Here is a 23,232-nt window from a genome sequence, read left to right as displayed (position 1 = left end):
AATTTTATGCAAATTGAAAAATAATTAAATTTGATTGTTTTCCTTTAGGATTTGAGAATGAATTGAAAAGAAAATAAATTAAATAAGTCAAAATCACTATTTTGGAATATTCAAAATATAAATGTTCTTGTTATTACATTCAAATTATCTTCCAAAGAAATTAGTGTGCCACCTCATAATCTTACCTATTCAATATGGTCTTTTTATAAGGTTCAAATTTTATTAAAAAAAACTTGATTATATAGGCCTTCTAGAATTTTATTTTAATTATTAATATTTATTAGGTGAGTGGTGGAGAATTAACTTCTGTGGAATATGAAAGATTCAAGGTTTTAGATTTATCTTCAAGATAGTTATGATTTTATGATTAATTTATCTCAAATTACTTAATTAAAGAAAATGTCATATCAACAAGTGTCATATTGTGTATGTGGTATTGACCCATGGTATTGTAACAAAAGTTATTTACAAATTAATAATTTCCATAGCAAAGTGGAGGTAAATCTTGATGGTTAAGAGTAGTATTTAATTCATATATAATTTTTTAATAACTACTAATAATAATTAAAACAAAGTTATTTGAGGGTTTTTTCTAAACTCCATAATGTGAGATTTATTCTGATTCTTTTCTTTCGGTTGCTTCGGGTGGTTCAACGTCATTGAAGGGAATCAAACCCCTCCACCCTTAAGGGAATCAAGCCCCTCCACCCTGAACCAGACTCGGAATCAAGCCCCTCCACACTGAATGGAATCATTGAAGGGAATCAAGCTCCCAAGCCCCTCCACCCTGAACCGCCCCTCGACCAACCCCTCCACCCTAAATGTAATCATTGAAGGGAATCAAGCTCCCAAGCCCCTCCACCCTGAACCAAGCCCCCAAGCCCCTCCACCCTGAACCAGACTGGGAATCAAGCCCCTCCACCAAACTAGCAAGGCCTAACCCTAAGGGCCACCCTGAAGGGAATCACTGAAGCCCCTCCACCCTGAAGGGAATCACTGAAGCCCCTCCACCCTGAAGGGAATCAAGCCCCTCCACCCTGAAGCAAACTAGGAATCAAGCCCCTCCACCCTTAACCAGACTAGGAATCAAGCCCCTCCACCCTGAACTAGACTGGGAATCAAGTCGCCCCTCCACTAGACTAGCAGGGTCTAACCCTAAGGGCATTGAGGAGAATTGACCCTACGACGCGAGATACTTAACAATGGGGTCGAGGAGAATTGACCCTGGGACCTCACGATCGGTGAGGTACTTAACAATGGGGACTCGACCAGTTGAGCTAACCCTTGGTGCTAGATGTATTTTGATTCTTATTAGCATTTACCAATCATTTAATTTATATGGTTGTACTAGTAAAACAAGCTAAAACTATTTCAAGCCTAGTGATCAAGGTTGAAGGTCCATTTTACCATCCATGAGAGGTTTTCCTTGAGGCAAGGCCCCCAAAATCCACTAAATGTGGGGAAGTACTCTAGGTTTTCTGACACCATTTACGGTCCACTAAATGTGGAGAAGTACTCTAGGTTTTCTGACACCATTTACGGTCCACTAAATGTGGAGAAGTACTCTAGGTTTTCAGTGATTTCATTCCTTTCTAATATCTAGGAGTTATTTCTCTTGGGATATGGTTTACCGGTTTACCATCCACAAAATGTAGAAAAGTACTCCAAGTTCCACTAAAAAAAATAATAAAAATAAAACCATTTCCAATATTTACAATGTTTTATAACTTTAAAATTAAATCATTCACGATCTTTCGTGAAAATAATTTGTGCACATACAACAGGGCCATGGATATGGCAATTTTATAAGGTTTAAATTTTCTTTAAGATGCTACCCATCCAAGATGGCCTTCTGATAAGGTTCGAATTTTCTTCACATTAATTTTTGGACTAGGTCAAATTGTACCCATCTAACATGGCCCTTTTATAAAATTCAAATTTTAATAAAAATAGATTGATCATTTCCAATATTCACAATTTTCGTAATGTTAAAGCTAAGTGTTTGACTGGTTCAAAAGGTCCTATTTAAAATTCTCTACATTTGTTAGGTTGTGTTATATTATTTCCACAACTTGTGGGGGTCATATGGGTATGCAAGGGATTTTGCACATGTTTTTGGGCAGGATGGTTATCGGTACATGGTATTATCTGCTAGGCAAGGGATTTCGCAAATGGTTTTGGGTAAGATGGTTTTCGGTCCATGGTATTATCTAGATCCAGTGAAGGGAACAACATGCAAGGGATTTCGCATATGGTTTTGGGCGAGATGATTTTCAGCCCATGGTATGGACGCATGTATATATATGTATTGTAACATTGAAAGAAACATAATGAAAAAATCAATCTGGTAGTATCGTTTTGGACGGGATGACTTTCAGTCCATGGTATGGATGCTTACGCATGTATATATATGTATTGTAACATTGAAAGGAACAAAATGAAAAAATCAATGTAGTATCGTTTTGGGATCCATGAAGTGTTCTATGTGTTATCCTCTCGCCATTGTTTATTTTCTTTTTTTTAGAATTTGTATGCAGGTAATTTGTGTACCGAGTTAAAACCTACAATATTAACTCTCATTATTATACAAGTGATTCATTGTTTCTCCATTAACTCTCATTACTATACAAGTGATTCATTGTTTCTCCATTATTTTACAAGTGATTCAAGATTTCTACTTGGAGAACATTGATTAGTGTTCCCATTGATTTTTTAAGTAATTTCTCTATATATTAACCGTCATTATTTTACAAGTGATTCACTATTTCTACTTGCAGAATATCGATTATTGTTTTGATTGATTGTTCTCACTGTTTTCTGTAAGCAATTTCCATCTATTTTTTATGGTTCTATATTCCGATTATTTTACAAGTGATTCCCAATTTCTATTTGAAGAGTATCCATCACTGTTTTGAAGAGTTGTTTCTTTATATATTAATCCTCATTATTTTACAAGTGATTCAAGGTTTTTATATTATGTTAGAAGTGATAATTTTTATGTGGGAAAAAGAAAAATAATTTCTTTATATATTAACACTCATTATTTTACAGGTGATTCAAGGTTTCTAGATTATCTTAGAAGTGTTTCACTATTTCTTCTTGGGAGAACAATCGTTGTTCGATAGATTGATCTAAGTGTCATTATCTTTCAGTAAGTAATTTCCCTATATATTAACCCTCATTATTTTACAAGTGATTCACTATTTTTCCATTATTTTACAAGTGTTGGAGAGTGGTGAGCTTAAGTCGATTACAAATTCCTGGAATATTTCGAGATCGAACGGACATGGATGCGGTCAATAAGTCGATTACAAATTCCTGGAATATTTCTAGATCGAAGAGACATGGGTGTGGTCAATTTTTTAACTGCTACCATGTCCGTTGGATCTTGGAATATTCCAAAAATCTGCAATCCTGAAATATTCCGGCATCAAATGGACATGGGCACGGTCAATTTTTTTATTGGATAGTATCGATTAGTAAAAGGTTCATGGTTTGGACCGACCACAATCACATTCCATTAGTATTGACGAGTTTTTATCTTGGTATTTTGTCAAACTCATCTTGAACTATTTGCATATTGAATTTACGTTTTTATTTTTATGAATTTATGTTCTTATTCTTATGTATCATAAAAATAACAGGTTGTAATTTAAAACAGGTGGATTGAGCCATATATTGATTATAAGCTACCTTTTTTATTCCATTATCGAAGATGTTAGTAATGATTATTGGCCTTTGGTTTTGTTGCTGTCGTTTAATTTCTTTTATCTCAGGTAAAATCCAACACCATGTTGCGTAGGTCAAAGAGGATAGCACTCCAGCAACGGAAGGAGATCATTCCTAATCTTCCAGATGATATAGCTCGAACTTGTTTGCTTAGAGTGCCCTACAAATGGCACTCTACGCTCAAACTGGTGTGCAGAAAATGGAAAGAGATAGTAAGCGACCCCAAGTTCTACAAGGACAGAATGAGCACTGGAACAGGGGAACAGTTGATATGTATGATCCAGGATTCCCGCGGAATAGTAGTGTTTGACCCTGTCACGCGCACTTGGGAAATGTTACGTCAGAATCTCGACTTCCCTCCTGGAAATATTCCATCTGCCTGCGTTTGCGTTAATGGGAAGCTGGTTCTCATCGGCGGATGTTATCCAGAAAGCTCCAGAGACATGAAGGCTGTTTATATTTTTGACTTCGCTTCTGCCAAATGGCGCAGAGGAACCGACATGCCCACCCAAAGGTACGGCTTCGCCTGCTCCGTATCTTCGTCTACGGGGTTTATCTACGTTGCCGGAGGGAGATACATTGCCGGAGGGTTGCTCGCAGCAGAGGCTTACAATGTGGAAGAAGACACATGGGAAACTCTTCCTCCAATGGCCCAACAACAAGGCGCGTGCCGTGGAGTTTTTCTCAGAGAAAAGTTATTTGTGTTCGGTGGCGAACATCCAGAGAATGCAGAAATTTTTGATCCAAAAACGGGCGTTTGGACAACCGTGGATAATATGTGGAGGTTGGAGCAATCATTCTTGTCATGCACAGTTGCTTCTGGGCATTTGTATATGACGACTAAAACACATTTGATGAAATATAATGCTGAAGAGAATGATCGTTCGGTTATTCAAACTGTTCTTCCTACAAAGTTTCGTAGTATTGCGCCCTATACTGCAGAGTGGCGCGGCCATATTTTTGCGACTGAACTTTATGCCCCTGCTTCTCCACGTCACTTTTGTTATATGTTGAACCCGTCCACTAATGAGTTGATTGAATTCGAAATACCCAGAAAGTTTGCTGCCCTAAATTTGGCTGCTGCAACTGTGGAGATCTGAATATCGTCTCCTGGAGATCTGAAAAGGTTTCCAGCCTCCTCCTTCTTAACTGTAGACTCCTATTGGATACATCATTGAAGTTTTTGGAAATTGAGTTTGTTTTAGAATTTAATTCAATTCGAAAACGTGCATTTTAGAAGTTTTGAAAACTAATTATAATGAAGAAAGAAAACTAATTATAATGAAGAAACTTTAAATTAGTTTTACTAAAATATTAAAAATAAATAAATATAATTTTATAAATAAATAATAAGTAATTTTATTATAATTATTTAATTATATATTGTTATTTTTTAGTAATTTTTAAGTGTGATTTTTTTGAGTTTTTGGTGAAAATATTTGTAGATGGCTAAATTTTAATTTGTGTCGTTTCAATCAGATTTTTAATTATATATATATATATATATATAGATTCAAGACCCTACCAACTCCTTGTGATTTAGATAATTCCTTGCAAAATTGTGAAAAATTAAATTGGGAAATAAACTAAAAACTTTCCAAAAACTCTCACAAAAAATATTTTTTTATTATTATATTTTTTTTAAAATTATTTGATAATAAAATATAATTTTATTATAGTTTTATGGATTAATGTGATTCAAAATAGCATCACTTTAAATTATTCTTTTATATGCTAGGAGATGGTTTCTTTAATTTCATGTTTTGGGTCTCTAATGGGTCGTGTAGGAATCCTCTCCCATTCTCTGTCCCTAACTTAATAAATGGGGAGTAGTACAATGCTCATATACATATATCATTTGAATAGGAGTACTCCAATTAAGGTTTAGTAAATAATATATTTTACATACTTTCACATAGACCTATCATTATTAGATGGAACCATTTAATTGTCAATTTCATGTAAAACTAATTTTACAAATCCTAATTCAATTTTTGAGTCTAGGTCCTTGATATTTTAATAATTGAAGTCTTAATCTTTAATCTTTCAACATTGGAAGTTAAAGGAAAAAATACTTTGAAACTATTTTTCTCCATAAATACTTGGTTACTTAGCAAATTGATCAATTATTCTAAGTAAACTTGATGTTAGAGAACCAAAGGATTTCAATTTTCACTTATTCTAACCTTACTTCCTATGTCTAATATTAATATTGACTAGTTGTCGCTCCCACAGACAACCTTGGATTGCTTGCAAGACCAATGCCTGGAATATCTAGGTTTTTTGTGTCTCATATGATTCTCGGGAAACTGGAGACGTCACACACACATATATATAACAAACAACGTGGGTTAGTTCATTCATCTAAAGGCATAATCCATGTATTTCTGGTACTTCTTCACATATACAACTGACATAAATATATGTATAAGCTAGTGGAGGTCGAGTAGTTCAAGGACCTACAGTTTAATAAGCTTTGGCAGAGTAATGAGAGAAGATAAGGAGATAAAGTAACTTATCACATGGAGCTTGAAGCATCAGGAATTCTACACTTATCGCATAGATCTTGAAGCCTCCAGAATTGTACACTTATATGAGTTAAAGGTAGACATAATGGATGAAAGAGGATGAGCACGATGATTCATGGAGTGCAATTTTAAAGATACAATATCAAAGATCCATATAGGCACATGCATTAACGAGTCAATACAAATGAATCTGTAAGAGCATATGAAACGTTTCTAGTAGCTACAATTACATGAATTCAGAGAGGAAACATGAACAGAATGGAATTTAATAGAGGGATAACATATTGTAGTACTCGAAGGAGGACTCACCACTATTTCCTTAATATTCTGAAAGATGCATATCATAAATTCATACAGCCTTGAAAATAACATGTAGTTCTTTCTTTACAATTATGAACCTCTGTGAAGTGTTGCCTCCCACTATTTATCTGGAGAGGGGCGCATTGAATAGTAATTACAACAAAATATCTTCAATCGAGCCTCAACTATCAAATCGATTAGCTGTCTCGGCTTGGGATGGCTCTGTGGCCCGAAAATTACTACAAAATATTAATTGCTTCATTAAATGGTCGACACATTACATGATTACAAAACAGGTCAAAAATTAGATGGAAATTCCAACAAAATCTATCCATGTCCATCCCTGGGATTGCCTTTGCTCAGGTTGTTGCTTGTCGATGGTCTGGCCACTTGCGACACTCAGTCATTTCCCGTCGCTTTTGCCTTAACTACTCAGATCGTTCATTCTTGAAAATTTGGAGCATTCCACTATTCGTTTAATTCCACAGTACAGGAACAGAGGTTGCATGGTACTTCGTCTTCCCTCTGCGTGGAGCACCATGCTGGATCATCAAGTCCTCCTGAGCTTCGATGTCTTCATTCACTCTGCTAGCATCAACCCTGGTTTCATGTCATAAGGGGCCTTTCTGGGTCAGTCGATGCCGATTTTGAATGTTGCATATCCTTTCTTAAATACCTCAGCTTCTGACCCACCATGCCCTTAAATTTGTGCATTACTTTATTGTAGAGTTATCGTATCGAGGCTTTCCATTAAAGGTCCCTACGAGACGGAAAATTCTTATCTACTTTAGCCCCTCTTTCTTCATTTGACTGGGGGCTACGACCAAGATTTTAGTCTTTGGGTTCTAAGACCTTTGGGCTCGTGTCCATGAGGCTAAGCCCTTTATTAAACAGATCTTGCCTATCAGTGATTTCTGATGCCCACCTTCAGTGTCTCCCCTTGACACTTATGATCACTGATATGTGGGATTGGGTCCACCTGGGATATCGCAATCAGCCATTTCATAGTATTACCCTTGTTTTCTCCCCTTGACACTTGCGATTGCCGATATGCGGGAGTCGTCCCACCGGGGATATCGAAATTGACCATTTCATAATATTACCTCCATTTGCTCAGTTTGATGACTGTGTTGCTCGATATACACCAAAAAATACACTCTTCATCCCATTGAGTAGAAGCAAAATAGACGTTTTAATTTAAGTTGATCTGGGTCGTTGATTTGGACTGATTCAATCTGGGTCGTTTATCAGGTTGATTGGTATCGCAATCACAATACAAGAGAGGGATTTTTACCATATTTCACATTGCTTGCCGATTGTCGGGACGTGAAACTTCAATAAAGCATAATACATAAAATATCACATCCGAGAGGGTTCTCATACATCGTAATCACAAGTTGGAAGGGACTTCAGCGGAGGATGGACTTTGACTTGTGCGATCCCCAATTGCGATATGTCAATCAGTGGGGAAAGGAATTATCACAATCGGCGAGGGGAGGAAATATAGAAATCAACGAGGCTAAGGAGGGACTTACGATATGGCAATCGATGGAGAACTTTTGTGATTGCGATATGAGGAGGAACTTATGATATGGAAATCGATGGAGAAATTTTGCGATATGTGATATCACAATCGCAAAAGTTAAAAAGGCAGATGGTCATGTAGAAATTCCCACTATAGATCAACAGATTATGCAATATACTAAAGCAAAATACAAGATCTACTTCTACAACAAACTTTGCGAAAGCTTAATGGAATATGAGCAAGATCAAATAGAACACATATAACTGAGAACGAGAATTAAATCACACATGATCACAATCTCAACTGGGTCTCTGTCTGAACTGACATGCATGAGTTATTTATGAGAGAATATTCAGTTATCTGAAGTGCAGCAGTTACATGCATGGATGCATTAACTAACTGAACTCACAATTAATTCAAAAAATAGTTTGAACTAATCTAACCAGACTTGAATCAGTTAACTGAGCCAACTAATTACAACTCAATATTACAACTCATCATTATCTCTTTAACTGATGGATAAATTCCTGAATCAATGGAGAAATGGTTGCATGTCCCCACATAGACTTCATGTTTGATTTTCTACAACTAATTAACTCAAGATGAATTAATTAATTATTTTACAAACCACTACTAAGATCAAATTCGAATTTTTACTTCTCTATTTTAGTTCAGGGACTAACTAAAATAGGAAGGTATCCTGAAATGTTATTTATAGCAGTGCTAAATTTAGCACTTCTATACTTAGCAATTCTTGTTGCTATTTTCAACACTCCCTCTCAACGAGAAATGGATTATCAGTAACCTCAATCCTGTCTCTGTGGAACTCGAACTTGCATTTTGACAATGCCTTCATCAAAATATCAACATCATGTTCCTCGGTCGAAGCATACAGCAACAACATGATCCTCTTGATCACACAATATCGAAGATGGTGATACCGGATATCAATGTGCTTGGACCTATCATGAAAAACTGGATTCTCAGAGAGTTTGATACAACTCTGATTATCGCAGTAGATCACGGTTGGATCCATCCTCTGACCAAACAATCCCACTAGAATCTTCTGCATCCAAATGGCCTCACATGCAGCCTGACTAGCAGCCATGTATTCAGCCTCTACTGAGCTAAGTGCAACTGATCTCTGTTTCCTACTGTACTAGGAAACTGCAGCTGAACCAAGGTTGAAGATTCCTCCAGAAGTGCTCTTCCGGTCTGATGGACTCCCTGCCCAATCCGCATCTGTGAAGCCTTGAAGCTTCACTCCATTTGTCCGTCTGTATCACAATCCGAACTGAGATGTGCCTCTAAGGTATCTCCGCACATGCTTCGCTGCCTTCCAAAACAGCTTGGTAGGCTGAACCATAGCTTGACTCAGTTGGTTCACCAGAAAGCATAAGTCAGGTCGTGTGTTCACCAGATACATAAGTGAACCACCAGCTGCCGATAAACAGTAGCAGCTACTACCTCACCTGAAGTAGCATCCTCCTTCCTCCAGTTCCCAGCTATAGGAGTCTGCATGGGCTTGCACTTCTCAATGTGAAAGCACCTGAGTATCTCATTGGCATACTTGCCTTGAGACACAAATACTTCACCATATTTATACCACACCTCCATGCCTAGAAAGTAGTGCATAAGACCCATGTCTTTCATTTCGAACTCTCTTGCAAGGTCCTCCTTGCAAGATTGGATCAGCTAATCATCACTTGTCAAAATTGGATCATCAAACTAAAGAACAATGATCAATGGCTTACCTTCTACCATGATGTGGTAAAGGTTCACATCTGCTTCACTCTTAGTGAAGCCCAACCAGGTGAAATAGATGTCGATCCTGGTGTACCAAGCACATGGTGCTTGCTTCAGCCCATACAAAGCCCTCTTGAGTCGGCACACATGCGACTCACGGTCGAAGGTCTCGAAACCCTCTAGCTACTCAATGTACACCTCCTCCTCAATCTTCCCATTGAGGAATGTTGTCTTCATGTCCATCTGATGGATCTTCCAACCCATCTGAGCTGATAGTGCCAACATCAATCTGATAGATGAGTACCTTACTACAAGATCAAATGTCTCATCGTAGTCAATCCCCTCAACTTGTGAGAAACCACGGGCAACAAACCTTGCCTTATGTTTCTCAACGCTGCCATCAACTGCCTACTTTACCTCATAAAGCCATCTGGAACTCACCACTGACTTGCCCTGAGGTCTTGGGGAAACATCCCACACAATGTTCCAAATGATAGAGTCATACTCCTCTACCATTGCATCAACCCAAACTGGTTGTTGCACTGCCTCCTCAAATGAGAAGGTTCGGTATCTACACACTCCCCAACTAGGGCCATGTACCTAGTGTACCACTCAGGTGACCTCCTCTGTCTACACTAAGAAGATGGATGTTCCACATTCTCCCGCGTATCCAACATCAACCTATCAGCTTCCCTTGAGCATTTCCGCCCATCTCTAGAAGTCTCAGCATGAGTGGATGTCTCCAATCCCCGATCCTCTGCATGCAGCTGCTCCGCATCAATCTGAGGCTCGTCCTCCTTAGGAACTGAAAGTTCCTCCTCTGCATGCAACTTGAGCTCCCTCTCAAGTGATACTTGCATGGCTTTCTGCTCGTCAAACTTTAGATCCTTGCGTACCACTATCCTCTAACGAGTAGGCAGGTACACTTGATAGTTATGGGGTGTATCCTTGTACCCCACAAGTATTCCCAACTCAGCTGTTGGATCTAGCTTCTTCTAGGCATCTTTGGTCACATGACAGTAAACTGATGATCCAAAGATTCGGAAGTGACTCACATCTGGTCACTTCCCAGAAAATGCCTCCATAGGTGTATTCATTCCCAATATATGGTGCAGGCTTATGTTCTGCAAGTATACTGTTGTATTGCATGCCTCAGCCCACAAATGTAGCGATAGGCTTTGATCATGTAACATCGCTCAAGCTTCTCCCACAATCGATCTATTCTTCATTTTGGCCACTCGATTCTACTATGGGTTATGGGGTGTTGTCAACTCCCGTTTAATTCCTTTTGCAGCGCAGAAGTCCTTAAACTTTTGGGAGACATACTATCCACCATTGTCACTATGCAAGGCTTTTATTTTCTTTCCAGATTCTTGCTCTGCCAAGGCTTTAAACTCACAAAACCTCAAGAAGGTTTGATCCTTCTTTTGCATAAAGTAGATCCAGAATCTACGAGAAAAATCATCAATAAAAATAACATAGTACCTTTGTTTAGTGGTGAAGGCTATAGAGAAAGGTCCACAAACATCTGAGTGAACTCGCTCCAGGATTGCTCCGGCTCTACTGTCTTGATCCGGAAAGGAATATTTCGCATACTTACCCAAGGTACAACCTTTGCATGTATTCGTCTGCTCCAGTTTTCCCTTGGGTAGCCCAGTAGAAATCTATTGCATGATCTTCAAGGATCCATGGTGCAAGTGGCCCAATATTCTATGCCATATCTCGCCAACATCTTGGCTCTACACCATCTCAGCTTTGGAACTCAATGCAGCATAGTTGTCTACCTCCAGCTTGTAGAGATTCTTTACTCGAATCCTTATTCGCTTTGTCTATCCAGCAACGATATGCCTCAGGAATACCTTTCCTTTACTAAAGACTATAGCATAGCCTTTATCTTCTAGAATAGAAACAGACACAAGATTCTTCTTTAGACCTGTTACATACTTTACATCTGTCAGGGTGACAGGAGCTCCATGCTCCCTCTGAAACACAACCGTACCTTCACCTGAAACACAGTACTTTCCATCATTGCCCATCTCGATCCGCCTCTAGAGATCCTTCTCCTCCAAGGTACTGAAAATATTCTTGTCACCTGACATGTGGAATGAAGCTCCACTCTCCAGGTACCACACACATCCCACCATGGATGAAACCATGCATGCGATAAGAGAGAAATCCAACTCAAACTATGAGACTAGTGCCTCACCATTAGATCTCTTCAAGGAACCCTTCTTGGATTTCTTCTGAGGAAAATTCGTAGCATAATGGCCCACTTCATGACAATGAAAGCATCGCACTTTCAATTTGTCAAATTTCTTCCCACCATGGGAAGAACTAGATTTGGAATGGGATGCCTTCCCTTTCCCTTTCCTTGCCTTACTCGCTAAGGCTAGATTTTCCTCATCATATTTCTTTGATGAGGATCCATCTCTAGTGCTTCTTCTTATCTCCTCCTACATCAGATCCAACCAAAGTCGTTCCCAATCTGGTAGTTTTTCTCTTTCATTAACTGAGTCTTGGTAGCTATGCCAGCTCTTAGGAAGACCGAGGAGCGCAAGACTCACCATGTCATCATCAGTAGTCATGATCCCTATACTTCCAAGCTCATTCCTACAAGTGGTGAGCTTGCTCGGATATGTAGAGATCGTCTTGCCCTTTTCACACTTGATTTTCCGAAGCTTTTCTTTCAGCGCCAGCTTCCTCTGATCACTACTATTCTAATATAGATATTTCAATGTTTTCCACATCGAAAATGGTGTCTCCTTCCCATGGAGACTCGAGACTATGTGGTCTCGAAATCCCTCCAAAAGGATTCTCCTTGCTCTAGCCACACATTTCTTCCATTCCGCCAATTCTGTATCATCAGTCGGCTTGGGGACTTCTTGATCAATGAAGTACTTTAGACCATTATCCTCTAATGCTGCTTCTATGCGATCCTTCCAGGCTATATAATTCGAGCTTCCATCAAGGACATACTCGAGTCTTAAACCGTTGAACGCCATTGGTGAAATTGAGATGTGATAAGAACTCGATTTCTATATTCAGTAACCTCAAACTTCGAACTTCTCCCTTCTTGTATACTATTCTTCGCTTTGATCAACTTGGCTCTGATACCATGTAGAAATTCCCACTGTAGATCAACAGATTATGCAATATACAAAAGCAAAATACAAGATCTACTTCTACAACAAACTTTGAGGAAGCTTAATCGAATATGAGCAAGATCAAATAGAACACATATAACTAATAACAAGAATTTCGTCACACATGAACACAGAAGAATAACCCGGGGAAAACCTCAGCCTAAAACCCCAATCTCTATATTATCATACAAGTGGAAATATGTTCAAGTTGCAAAAAGAATCATCTCACAAGCTATCTTGCTCTCTTTGCAATCAAACAACACAGCTCACAGACAGAGTAGACACAAGATATGCCTTTCCTCAACCCTCCAAGCCTCCTATTTCCTTGCATGGTTTTTCTTGGGGTCCAATGATGCCACCTGTGTGATTGGCCTCATCACACACTCACTAAACTAAAGAATTAACTGTGCAATCTCCAAGTAATGAATTCCTTCTGCATGCAAGAGATATTCACAATGGAATATTCCTGCAACTGATAGTACATTGTCCCTCCATCTAATCTCAACTGGGTCTCTATCTGAACTGACATGCATGAGTTATTTATGAGAGAATATTTAGTTATCTGAAGTGCAGCGGTTACATGCATTAACTAACTGAACTCACAATTAATTCAACAAACCGTTTGAACTAATCTAACTAGACTTGACTCAGTTAACTGAGCCAACTAATTACAACTCAATATCACAACTCATCCTATCTCTTTAACTGATGGATAAATTCCTCAATCAATGGAGAAACTATTGCATGTCCCCACATAGACTTCATGTTTGATTTTCTACAACTAATTAACTCAAGATGAATTAATTAATTATTTTAGAAACAGTTGCTAAGATCAAATTAAAATTTTTACTTCTCTATTTTAGTTCAGGGACTAACTAAAATAGGAAGGTATCCCAAAATGATATTTAGAGCAGTGTTAAATTTAGCACTTCTATATTTAGCATTTCTTTTTGCTATTTTCAACAGGGCGGATATGTATCACAAAAAGGGAAGGGGTTGATAGAGATTATGGTTTTTGGGTCCCGACTCTTAAAAAGGGTTCTGGCATGATTTTTGAATGTTTTAAAACATTTAAAAGGGGAATGGGAAACATGACTAGAGTTGGATATACAAAGGAAAAAGTGGGGTTTGTGAAAGAGATGGTTTTTAGAGAAATGGAAATTTATCCAAAACAATTTAAACTGGACCTATTCTTCCTCCTTTAATCTCCAATTTTCAAAGCACAACAAACTCTTTAAGAAAAGTGTCAGATAGATGTAATTCATTAATCAAACTAAAAATCATTTCTAGGTGTTATCATGGATAACATATGGCTTGGAGGCTAGCTCCAAACATCTCCATTCTTTTTCCCTCTTTGTACAACTGGAACTCTCTTTCCAGAATGTGATAACATTGGCTCCACCTAGGGATGGGGCATCGGATTGCATTGCATTGAGAACCTACAAACTGTGAACTACTCTTTTGGGCATGGATTCTTTTCTAAACAAATGACAATTTTTGAAAGTGGAATTTTCAACAGAAATTGGAAATTTCATATAATAATTAAAATACACACATCGTTATTTACAATGGGTGTAAGACAAGTACCTCTATTTCTAGAAATAGAGTTTGAGGAACTGACAATTTACTGGTAGCTCCAACGATCCACCATCCATATTTTGGAGCAAGTACGTATTGTTTCCTTTCTCTTCTGAATTTTTGTAAGGGTCGAACCAAAGTGGATCGAATTTTCCAAGTTTGCCTTTTTCTTCCCTTCAGACATCCCATCGTATAACTAAATCTCCTTGTTGAAGAGGTCGATCCTCGGCCTTCTTTTCAAACAGGGATTTCATCTTTTGTTGGTAATTTGCCAATTTAACCCCCACCTGTTCTTTGTTTTCATGAAGTTCGGCCAATTGGTTTATCCCTCATGTCAAAACACTTACCTCTTGGTCTGCCTCCTCTAGTAAATTTTCCACTGACATTGGCAATTGGATTGGGAATATTGCAGCCTTTCCATACACTAGCTTGAAAGGCGATTTTCAAGTGGATTGTTTAGGAGTTACTCGGTTATCTAGGAGGGAAAACTTCAATTGGGAGTCCCAGTTCCTCTGATTCTCGGTGATGGTCTTCTTCAGCACTCTCACCACATTTTTGTTTGAGGACCCAACCAAGTCATTACCTTAAGGATAGTAAGTAGTGGAGTGTTCGATGATGATATTGAATTTCTGGCAGAAGCTGCTGAATTTTGTAGATTTAAAGACTTGAGCATTGTAAGTGATAATTTTGATAGGACAACCAAAACGAGATAATATGTTCTCCTCCGTAAACTTGATTACCACCGAGTCTATGGCGTTTATGTCTGGGATGGCCTTTACCCACTTGGTGAAATAATTTGTGGCCATTAATATCCACTTGTGTTGGAAACTAGAAGGTGGTTTTATTTCTCCTATGAAGTCTAGTCCCCACTGTCTGAAAGATTCTTCCACATGAATTGGAATCAAGGAGAGAGGAGAAGGTTTTTGTCTCTCAGCAAACACTTGGTACTTCTAACATGACCTGACCTCGGAATGAACATTTCCAAAAAGTGTAGGCTAGTAGAATCTTGCCTTGAGGATTTTGTGAGTTGTGGTCTTCTAGTTGTAATGATCTCCACAAACTCCTCCATGAAATTCCTCAATCACTTTATGAGTTTCTCCTTCTACCAAACATAACTGCAAAACTCCCACCGAGTCCTTCCAATAGAGTTTACCATTGGATATGATATGCTTTTTAGCTTGCAGTCTTAGAGTTTTGTATTTGGATTTATCCAGCCCTAATGGGCACCTCAAGAATAAGTGATAATGGATGATATTATTATACCAGGGTGATCCCTCATATTTATTGTAGATCTTTTTCTCTGATGTTTTAATCCTGTTATGTTGAAATTTTGTTCTGCCTTCCTTTGTTATCAGGTTTATCCCCAAAGCTAGGCAATTAGATTATGATAAATTCTTGGCCAACCCCTAGCATTTTATGAGCTTAGTAGGCTTTATGTCCAACTCATATTCATATATCTTTTCTATCCACCTACCCCTTTTTCCTTCACTGTCTCCTTACACAAGGATGTCCTTGACTACTTTCATTTGGACAAATGCTATGATTTCTGATTGTAGCACATACATTTGAAATTCCTTCAAAGCCTTGACTAGTGCATAGGATTTTTGCTCCAATATGTTATCAACATCCCTCAAGACTTGGATGAAGAAGGAAATGGGTTGTTCATAACCATCTATATTCTTTTGTAGCAAAACTGCAGCAATAGTATGCAATAAGAAAAAGAAAAGATATAGAAAGGCATTGAGTAATCAGGGTTAGCCAATACTGGTGCTTCAGCGAATGCTTCTTTAATTCTAGTAAAATAATCTCGGGGGGAAGATCTCCACTTGAATTCATTTTCCTTTTTTAGCATATTTGTAATACCCTTCACTCTTTTTTCACAGTTGTGTATGAACCTCCTCAAGAAATTTATTATCCCCAAAAAGGCTTGGACCTCCTTCTTATTTTTGGGTAGAGGAATACGACTAATATCTTTGACTCTCTTAGGATCAATTTTCACTCCTTCTTGCGCTACTATGTGTCCTAGTAGCTTCCCCTCACTCAGGGTAAACTCGGATTTCTTGGGATTCAAAGAAAGACCATACCTCATGCATTTATCAAAGGTGAGCTTCAAGTGGAGAATGTGTTCTTCATTGGTCTTAGAGAAGGCTATGATATCATCCAAATATACCACTACGAACTTTTCTTGCTACCCTACAAAAGATATATCCATAGCTCGATTAAATGTGGCTCCTGCATTAATGAGACTGAAATGCATGCGAGCATACATGAAAGTTCCCCAAGGGGTGGTGAAAATAGTCTTCTTCTGATCATCAAGGTGGACTTCCACTTGGTTGTAACCAGAGAACCCATCAATCATGGACATTCTGGCTGACCCAACCACCTTCTACAATATGCAATCCATCTTAGGCAGTGGGTAATTGTCTTTTAATGATGCCCTGTTAAGGTTCAAAAAATATAAGCATAGCCTTATTTCTCCATTCTTTTTTTGAACTGGGACTAAGTTGGCCACCCACTCCAAGTATCGTAAAGGCACTATGATTTTAGCATATAGAAGTTTCCTCACTTCTTTTTCAATGAAGGTGAGTAAGAGTGGATTAATCTACCTAAGCTTCTGCTTGCATGGTTTTATTCCACTCTTTAAAGGAATATTATGTTGTATGATGTTAGTATCAAATTCTTTTAAATCCTCATAAGACCAAGAAAAAACATCCTTATAGGTTTTCAAGAGATTTAAATACCTCTATTTATATTGCGATGGGATTCTTTCTTATAGTCTGACCATCTCGGGTTCATCCTCTGAGCTGATATTGCAATATTCTACTTGCTTGTCCATCTCCAGAGCCATTGGTTTGGGGGCTACATCATCCTTGTTAAATAATATTTTCAGTGGGACTAGCCCACGAGGAATGGTATTCCCTTTCAATTGTAGAATTTTATGTCCAACCATTGTGTCTTCCCACGAAGAGGGTTCTTGATCTGCCTCTTTTTCCTCTCCCTAATAAATGGTTGAGTTAGTGAACTCCCCAACTACTTATATAAATCATTTGATCTAATCATTGTCCTCGCATACCTTCTAGTGCTTGACATTGTCAGGCATAGAGGGTCTGTATCTTACCTCCACCTCATACCTGAGAAGTGGATTTTTAGGGGAGTTGGAATTGCTTGCTGCTACAGTAAGGGAATCAGCCATTTTTTTCCTTCATTGGGTAGAAATTGGATATTAAAGGCCAAGAAGAAGTTATCAATCAAATCCCACACTTCATTATGGTAAGTCCTCAATCTAGGGTGTTTAGTCGAGCACTGATTTTAGATCTGCTTTACAATCAGATCAGAGTCTCCGGGCACAATTAAGCATTCAATATTCATATTCCTTATATTTAACACATGGAGAAATGCTTCATACTCTACCACATTGTTGGTTGTCTCAAACTCCAGCTTGAATGAGAGAGGTATCAAGCTACCCTCAGGACTTACCAACAATACTCCTGCTCCATTTCCCTCTTTGGAATTTGCTCCATAAAAGTAAAATTTCAATACTTTGTTTTTATCTGTGTGCTGGTTGTCTAACGACATCGTTAGATGTACTTGCGTTTCTTCTAAGATGGTCTCATCTTCTTCTAGGAACAGGCAGGAGAGGTTTCTTTCTTTTCCATACACTAGTAAATTTTTAGAACCTTCAGTTGGGGTCACTGTTTTTCCAAATATAGACTCTCTGTACAACCTCCTTTCTTCGCCTCCAAAAGTTGGAATAGTTGCATAAGTTAGATCTGATTTGATAGAGCCCCCCACCTTGGAACCCCAAGACCTAGATAGAAACATTCTGAATCAAGGGGGAATATTTTCCACTATGATGTCCATCACTACGCTCTTCACAGGGATCTGAGCCAGGTTTACCAACAGACCTTTTATCATTCCCAAGCATTTGACCCTCTTAGAGTCAAAGGAATATAGGTCCTTGTAGGGCCTGGTGATCTGCAAGCCAAGTTGTTCCATCACGGCTAAGGGCATGAGGTTATGCAAGGCTCCAGAGTCCAACATGCAGGTATGCAATAAGAGGTCATGGATTACTAGGTTCACATAGAAGGGTGTAGTGGAAGGATCAAGTTCTTCAACATGAGGCCCAAAAACAACCATTGGTCTTTCTTCTTGAAGGTTTAAACAGTGATGGGTCTGTGTTGAGGTGGATGTTAGCATGAACTAAGAGCCTTGAGCTTTATAATTGGGATTATTTAGAAGTTCAATTAGAGGAACAAGAATCTTTACCTTTTTGAGTTCCTTTTGAAGATTGAATGTAGGTTGGCCTTTTTCTACAGCTCTTAGCTATGTTTCTCTTTCCTTATCACTAGTAGTTTTTATCAGAACAGGTGCATTTTTTCTGTGTGTTCCTCAGAGCTATTGCATTCCTTATTTGAGGATACCGTTACCTTGGATGTGTTAGGATTCATCTTACCTTTCCCTTTCTATGGCACTAGGGGAATATCTTGGGGAGAAGTTCCCTCTTGTTGTTCTGGTTCCCTCGGCCTCTTTACTGAAGATATTAGATCATACCTTCAATGTAGCTGTGCTTGCATGAAATCTGAAAACTATTTATAATAATCACCTATGTCCTCCTCATTTGTTGTTGCTTCTCTATCTTGACTTGTCTCCTTGTGGGCCATGTTTTTGTGTTCTTCTTTAGAGAAAGAGGAATACAGGTTTCCCTACATCTCATGTGTATCCGATGATTGTTCATCAGGATCATCTTCTAAATATAGAGGATGAAGGTTCTAATCAAGTTGGTCCTTTCTTTCCCTTAGAAGTATCTGCAATGGTGACCTTATGTACTATGGGTTATGACCTCGGTTGTTACCCTGAGAATTATGTTTCGGGAGACTCTTGCTCTCCAGCTCAAGTTTCACCACCTTATGCGATAAAATCTTGATGAGTTTATCTATTTCTTCCCAATTTAGATATGGTGATTCTTTAGCTTCACTAGAGGAGGATGTTTCTTATTTCCCCCTTTTATTCTCTATAGGTTCATCCTTACCTCTTGACTTTCCTACCAAGGTGAAATTTGCTTCTACCTCAAGAGCATCAACTTGGAGTTTATCCAAAGTGCGAGACTTCCTTTCTCTTGGGGTAAAACCAAAGTCGGATTTAAAGGCCCCCACAAATACCACGTGAGTAGTAGCTTGAGGGAGCTTTATCTCACCAAGAAGGTTATTACACTGCTTATTGAACCTTTTTATGGATTATGAAATATCCTCTTATGGATTCATCCTTATAGCATTGAACTCTATGAGGACATACTCATGATTTATCTTTTCACCCAACTTTTATGTGAAAGAGTTTTTGAGTTCGTCCCAAGTAGTGATGGAGGCATTGGGTAGGGATTTAAACCATTATATGGCTTCACCATCAAGGGATTGTACAAATTGTGTTAGGACCACATCCAGTTGTTCTACATTTAGATTCTCAGCAAAAGCACAAAAGGTTTCAATGTGTCTTTGTGCAGTGTTTTCATCCTCCCCATTGAACCTAGGAAAAGCTTTAGGTAGTCCTGAGGAATAGCTCTTAAAGGTTGAGGTAAATCAAGAGGGTCATATTTATTCAGTATGAAACCCAGAACAAACATCTAAATTAATGGAGGGGGGTTGAGATTTTCCAGAGGAACTTGGGCCAAAACTAAAGTGGTTGGAGTGGCTAGACTGAGAGTAGGGTATGTAAGGGTCTTAGGAGTAAATTCTGAGAAGTGAACGACAACAGGTTTGGAGCTAATTGAGGAGGATTCAAAGAATGATGAGATAGTAGCATAGATACAAATTAATAATTTTCATAGCAAAGTGGAGGTAAATCTTGATGGTTAAGAGTATTGTTTAATTCATATATAATTTTTTTTAATAACTAATAATAATAATTAAGACAAAGATATAATTTAGTTAATTTCACGATTTTTCTTAATCTCCATAATGTGAGATGTATGTTAATTCTTATTAGCATTTACCAATCATTTAATTTATATGGTTGTACTAGCAAAACAAGTTAAAACTATTTCAGGCCCAGTGATCAAGGTCGAAGGTCCATTTTACCATCCACAAGAGGTTTTACTTGAGGCAAGACCCCCTAATGCCTGTTGACCATTATAATCCACTAAATGTGGGGAAGTACTTGAGGTTTTCTCACTGTTTACAATCCACTAAATGTGGGGAAGTACTCGAGTTTTTCTCACCGTTTACAATCCACTAAATGTGGGGAAGTACTCTGGGTTTTTTGTGATTTCATTCATTTCCAATATCTACCAAACATTTCTCTTGGGATATGGTTTATTGGTTTGCCCTAAAAAAAATGGACCCTATATTAACTATGGTTTTGTGCATGGATTTCACACATGGTTTTGGGTGCAATGGTTTTCGGTCCATGGTATTATATAGATTTAATCAAGGGAGCTACAATTATGTTCTAATCCAGGGTTAATGGATTAGGGCTTATGGATGCTTCGGCATGTATATATAAGTATTGTAACATTGAAAGGAACATAATGAAAAAATCAATCTGGTAGTCCCGGTTTTGGGATCGAGGGGAAAATATCTGTGTATATGTGTTTTTTGTGTTATCCTCTTGCCATTGTTTATTTTTTGTTTTTTAGAATTCCTATGCAAGTGATTCATTGATTTCTACTTGGAGACCATTGATCAGTGTTACCATTGATTCTGTAAATAATTTCTCTATATATTAACCCTCATTATTTTACAAGTGATTCACCATTTCTACTTGGAGAATATCGATCATTGTTTTGATGGATTGTTCTCACTGTTTTCTGTATGAAATTTCCATCTATTATTTATGGTTCTCTATTCCCATTATTTTACAAGTGATTCACGATTTCTATTTGAAGAGTATCAATCATTGTTTTGAAGAGTAATTTCTTTATATATTAATCCTCATTTTTTTACAGGTGATTCAAGGTTTCTATATTATTTTAGAAGTGATTCTTTTTTATTGCGAGAAAAAGAAAAGTAATTTCTTTATATATTAACCCTTATTATTTTATAGGTGATTCAAGGTTTCTATATTATTTTAAAAGTGATTCACGATTTCTTCTTGAGAGAGTATCCACCAATGTTCCATAGATTGATCTAAGTGTCATTGTCTTTTTGTAAGTAATTTCCCTATATATTAACCCTAATTATTTTACAAGTGATTCAAGATTTTTCCATTATTTTACAAGTGTTGGAGAGGACCGATCTAAGTGTCATTGTCTTTCTGTAAGTAATTTCCCTATATATTAACCCTCATTATTTTACAAGTGATTCACGATTTTTCCATTATTTTACAAGTGTTGGAGAGTGTTGATCAGTGTTCGATAGATCTATCTAAGTGTCATTGCCATTGTCTTTCTATAAGTAATTTCCCTATACATTAACCCTCATTATTTTACAAGTGATTCATGCTTTTCCCATTATTTTACAAGTGATTTACTATTTGTACTAGATTATCCATCAATGTTCCGATTGATTGATCTCATTTTCTTTCTATAAGCAATTTCCCTCATTAATTTACAAGTGATTCATGATTTCTCCATTATTTTACAAGTGATTCTGGATTGATTCATGATTTTTCCATTATTTTACAAGTGGTTCATGATTTTCCATTATTTTACAAGTGATTCTCGATTTTCCCATTATTTTACATGTGATTCACAATTTCTGTTTGAAGGATATCGATCAATGCTTCCATTGATTGATCTCTCTTTCTGTAAGCAATTTCCCTATATCTTAACCCTCATTATTTTACAAGTGATTCATTATTTCCATTTGGATAGTACCCATTAGTAAAGGGTTCATGGTTTGGAATAAGGTTAATCAAGGGTTCATGGTTTGGAATTACCATAATCACATTCCATTAGTATTGACAATTTTTTATCTCAGTATTTTGTGAGAATCATCTTCAACTATTTATACGTTAAATTTATGTTTTTATTCAACATTTCCATTATGATGAATTTATGTTTTTATTAAACATTTCCATGTATCATACACATGACAGATTGTAATTTAAAACAGGTGGATTGAGCCATATATTGATTATAAGCTACTTTTGTTTTGTACCATATTTGATTTTCATGATTTTTTTAATTCCATTATCGAATATGTTAGTAATGATTTTTGGGTTTTGTGTTTTTGTTTAATTTCTTTTATTTCAGGTCAAATCCTAGGGTTCTTTGTGTACAGAAAAAGATGGGTTGATTTTCAAATTTCTCTCAAGGCCGAATTCTATGGTTTTGACATGGGTAGGGTTTGAATCAGCTAAGCATAGGTCAATATGATGGTTGTTTTGGGTTTCCTTTACTACTTCCTTTAAGGACAATGTGTTGGGAGTTGGACTTTGGAGTATGTGTTCAATCAAATCATATTAATTCGGTTGTCCTCCTCTCATGGCTGTTTCTAAGGTATAGAGTTGGGTTGAATAAACTTCATCTTCTTCCTCCTCTTTCAGCGATAAAGGTAATTCATGTTTTAGAGATGGTGTAGCATGAGGGTACAGGACTAACTACTTGGAAATATTCCCATTTTTTTGGGTCATATTTCCATCCCTACAACTGATGTAGGCATCAACAACGGCTAACCAGGACCTCCCAAGGATGAGAGGGTAGCCAGTAAGCTTGGCCTTAGGCTCGATAACTAGGAAGTCTATAGGGAAC

At 37.6% G+C, this 23,232-nt stretch overlaps 1 protein-coding gene and 1 pseudogene across 1 annotated transcript; both read left to right on the top strand.

Annotated features, from left to right (window-relative positions):
• Nucleotides 1–3,791: 3,791 nt before the first annotated feature.
• LOC149181654 (F-box/kelch-repeat protein At2g44130-like) lies at nucleotides 3,792–4,829 on the top strand. The gene has a single exon (XM_089414282.1). The coding sequence runs from the start codon at nucleotides 3,792–3,794 to the stop codon at nucleotides 4,827–4,829; it is 1,038 nt and encodes a 345-aa protein (XP_089270408.1).
• A 10,327-nt stretch (nucleotides 4,830–15,156) lies between these two features.
• LOC149181653 (small nucleolar RNA SNORD36) lies at nucleotides 15,157–15,236 on the top strand (annotated as a pseudogene).
• The last annotated feature ends 7,996 nt before the right edge of the window (nucleotides 15,237–23,232 follow it).

The sequence above is a fragment of the Pinus tabuliformis genome, chromosome 3_2, assembly GCF_031772625.1.
Source record: "Pinus tabuliformis cultivar Carrire ecotype Pingquan chromosome 3_2, CPIR1, whole genome shotgun sequence".
NCBI lineage: Eukaryota > Viridiplantae > Streptophyta > Pinopsida > Pinales > Pinaceae > Pinus > Pinus tabuliformis.
Note: the sequence above shows the minus strand (reverse complement) of the source record. Positions and strands in the feature narration are given on the sequence as shown.